This window comes from Frankliniella occidentalis, unplaced genomic scaffold (genome assembly GCF_000697945.3).
Source record: "Frankliniella occidentalis isolate FOCC.00 unplaced genomic scaffold, Focc_3.1 Scaffold13, whole genome shotgun sequence".
Taxonomy (NCBI): domain Eukaryota; kingdom Metazoa; phylum Arthropoda; class Insecta; order Thysanoptera; family Thripidae; genus Frankliniella; species Frankliniella occidentalis.
In genome coordinates this window covers 2,728,316-2,732,226 of record NW_026267143.1, presented here as the reverse complement: position 1 = coordinate 2,732,226, position 3,911 = coordinate 2,728,316, and the positions used below count along the sequence as shown (strand labels likewise).

At 48.1% G+C, this 3,911-nt stretch overlaps 1 protein-coding gene across 2 annotated transcripts in view; it reads right to left on the bottom strand.

Annotated features, from left to right (window-relative positions):
- LOC113218051 (uncharacterized) overlaps nucleotides 1–753 on the bottom strand; it is a 53,717-nt gene extending 52,964 nt beyond the window's left edge. The window contains exon 1 of one of the 2 annotated variants that reach the window (XM_052263670.1): nucleotides 594–753. In XM_052263670.1, the coding sequence (XP_052119630.1) occupies nucleotides 594–678 (85 nt within the window). In that variant the 5' untranslated portion in view covers nucleotides 679–753. The remainder of the gene's footprint in view (nucleotides 1–593) is intronic. The other variant, XM_052263669.1, reaches the window with a different exon arrangement.
- Between the last annotated feature and the right edge of the window lie 3,158 nt (nucleotides 754–3,911).

Genomic DNA, 3,911 nt, shown 5'->3' with positions numbered 1-3,911 from the left:
CTATTCAACGTTCAGTCACACGAAATCATTGAGACCCGTGCAAAAATATTCGTGTCTTCTCTCAAATCATCTCGAGAAGAAACCTCGGCAATTGACAGTATGTGCCCAGGGGTGGGTCACTAGCTGTCACCATGTCTGTATCGGTACATAACTCATGGGAGAAGTGGTTTCTCGAAATGGTCTTAATGGTATCTCGGAAAGGATGTGCCAATGGAAGCATTTGACCCCCAAAAATCAAAATTACACTCAAACCTTTTCTGCTACAGCGGATCATAAAAAGAGTGACAGTACCTGCCCCAATTTGGGGAAATTACTGTCAATAAATCTGTGGATGTACGCTGCTGCTACACCACTGAAAGTTTTGCCACTCCCATTTTGCAATCAAATAAAGATGTAAAGAGGTTGCGATTTCACAAATTAGATGACTGAAAAACTGAAGGGGCTGCTATTGCCAGCTCATTGACAGTATGTGCCCCTGACAGCTGGTGTCCCACTCTCCCTTACCGTAATGAGCATTTCTTAATGCGCAATGCGAAAGCGAAAGCACGTTAACTCAGAAGAAAGTACACTGTTCATAAGTTTGTTGGCCGTACCTGAACCTTGGGCCACCACGGCGGCCAGGCAATAAGTTCCAAATACAAGCACTAGTGCCATGATGATGGTGACGCTGTGCGACATGGTCTGCGCTGGGGCCCCAGGCTGAGGTGTGACAGACGCGCCCGATATCACCCCGATAACTCGGACTATCGCGTCCTCCCGCCACCTGGACACCATACTGTTCCTGAGTTTGGCACCCCTGTCGGGAAACCTTGCACTTGATGCTATCCCTGGGACTATGGACTAGCTATATGTACGCCAGGCCACGTCTCGCGTAACAGGCTCGCAATATCCCACAAACACTATCCCGCTGCGACGCGACGCGCCTGGCGCACACAACAAAGCTAGGCCTGCGGCGCTGAAACCGATGCAAGTTAGTGGAGAACTTCAGGAATGGGGCCGTACGGCATCAAAACGACCCTGAGATTCCGAGATCGCTATCTCAATGGAGGACCCAAGCGTAAAGAAAAACAGAAGGAAGATGGCCGCCGCGGCGGATGGTGGGTGGTGGGGGCAGGAACATAACAAGACCTCATTTGTTTACCCAGCGAGCAATGATCAATTAATTTTCGTCAATTTGACGTCATTTTGACGTCACTTTACGTCATTTTGAGGTCATTTTGATTGATGATTGCTCGCTGGGTTAGCAGACGACTTTCGAAAAACCGCCTAGGAGACGTATTTCACGCGCCTGATTGCTCTTTGACACATCGGAACGTCGTTTAACACATTTTATTATTACAAGTCGTGTCTAACTACCGTGCCGACGGGTAAATTATATCACTTTTACGTGATTTAACAGTTAAACAAGCAGGCCCGCCCTTCCGCCAAACGAACTTGCCAGCTCCGCTTCGCTCCGCCGGCAACTCCGTTCGGCAGGGGCCGGGCCTGCTTAGCCTGCCGGCGGCGATGGTCGGGCCGGCCTGCGGCCCGACCATTTCCTTCACGCGATTTGCTGAAGAACATGATCGAATGATGTAGCGGGCCTACGGCCCGCTTAAACCCGTCGTCTTTGAGTTTGCCCCAAAGACTCGAGAAAGGGATGTGACGGTGAAGCACCGCGACTACAACCCACCCTTCTGCTTAGAAAACGTTTTTGGGGGGTGGGGGGAGAGTTTCCTTTCTATTTTGCGGTTTTTAGGCCCATTTCTACAACTTGTTGTTCACTATGGCAATTTTTAGCTTATTTTCGTCAAGAAAGACCCTCTAGCGCCTAAACGATTAGAGATAGAGCGAAACGGACGAAATTTTCGTCCAAGGGACTCTACTTTGAATAGTTACCCCTTAGGGGAAAATAATAAAAAAAAAACTTTTTGGGAGAATTTTTGAACCTTGGATACCCCCATTCACACCCTTAGGAGTGGTTGCCGGGATTTGCCGTAGGCGTTTCGTTTACTAGGAGTGGACCTTAAGATACCCTGAAAATTTCAAGTCTCTAGCACATCTCCTTCTAGTGGAACAGAGAGACAGACACACAGAGAGACAGACAGACAGACAGACACACGAGGTCGTTTGCATAAGCCCGCTGGATAGCTTTTTCAAAGCAGAAGGGCGGTCTAAAAAGTGGGTTTCAAGGTAATTAAGTGCTGTTTTGTGGCGTAAAGAACGGTTAGGATGTGTTTCTACACAAGCGGTCCAGGCTACGGCGGCCCGGCCGGCCGGCTCGATGACGTTACGCGGGCGGCTCCTGTATTGACTGTGCGATCCACTAACCAAAGTTAAATTTAATTCGTTGTGGTTTTCTTCTTAACAAGCAAAAGTTCTGGTTTAAAATTTTATTTTTCAAGTTTTAGTAAATAACTTGGTAGAGACAACAGACAGACTAAACAGCTAAACAAACTCGGATTCTGATGAAGTGCTTTCTGATTCGAATGTTTGCAAACATAGGGCCTTCGTCTTCTGTAACTCTTGACACCGGTCTGGAAGAATTCCTACATATAGCGCAACTATCGTTATTTGACGGAATTCCTGCACCTTAGTCAATTTTTGCTATTTGTCAGAAATCTATTTAGTTCATCACTGCAGTGCCAATCTTTGTTTTGTAATTGACACAGTTTGGTGACGTGACATCGTGTGACAAAATTTGTCATCTGGAAGCCGCTTGCAAAATCCACGAAGAAGAATGTGACCCTTCTTGCCACAGCGGAAGCAATGCATCGTTGGCGCTTGGGGACTCTTGACTGTTGCAGCAGGTTCAGAAGGCTCCTTCACAGGGACGTTGACTGCATTGGCATCAGCCACACACATGATCTCCACCGATTGGTGAAGGCTGTCGATACAAGGTCTACTGGATTCCACCCCATGGATGATAGCAAGAGACCCTTCCAGCGAGACATTAGGATCAGCGTATAACTTCTCCTGAATGGTCCGACTTCGAACGCCCCTCTTCAGCTGGTATGTTACCAGGAGCGTGGCCTGCTGAACATCAAACCCGAGGTTTTCTGACAAACGCACGAGTTCAGCAGCGTATGCGGCCCCGACTGCCCCTCCTTCTGGAAACTAGTGACAAATGAGTTGAACTCCACATCACGATTCACGGAGGGCTGGATCTTCTCCCTGAGAATTTCAAGCATTCGATTGTACGGACACTCGGTGAGAGATAAGGGATCAACCCATCGGCGGAGCTTCCATTTCGTTTCGTCGAAAAGGCACTGGCAAAGGATGTCCCTCATTAGCTTCTCCGAGGTGATGGCTTTGGCTTCCATAAGCAAGGTTAATTCTTCAAGAAATTTGGCCAGCCGCTCCGGTTCTGACAGCCGAAACATCAAGGCGGGCCTGTCTGCTATGGTGTCCGGATGCGTATTTACTCACAGCTGATTCCAATGGGAGCCGGTGGCCGAATGAAGGTTACGGCACGCCGGCCAGAGAAACCGAAAAGCAGCCACAGCACGATCTTCAGAGTTCTTCTAGAATACTACTTCCTGGTCGCCAGTGTTGTATTCTCAGGGTGGATTGAAGTAGTCGTGCTGGGATAACTCAGGTTTATTGGAGACTTCGAGCAGGAGTGACATGATGAAGCGCGTGGAGAGCACAGGTTAAACTTGAGCAGTAACTATTTGCAGAAAGCGAGCATTGTAGGTAGGAATACACAGAGCGCTAGTAGTGCAAACAGGGTAAAGCGTTATGCGCAGAAAAGAAGTAAGAACAGGGACATAGCATCATTATAATAATATATAACATACATACATATACACTGCCGCTCGAAATTAGCGGCGCACTTTTTTGAACCGGCGTATTTTTGGCTGAGCGTTAGCGAAGCCTTTGCTGTCATGAGGTGCAGGGAACTCTTTGGTTGTGTGTCTGTCTGTCTGTCT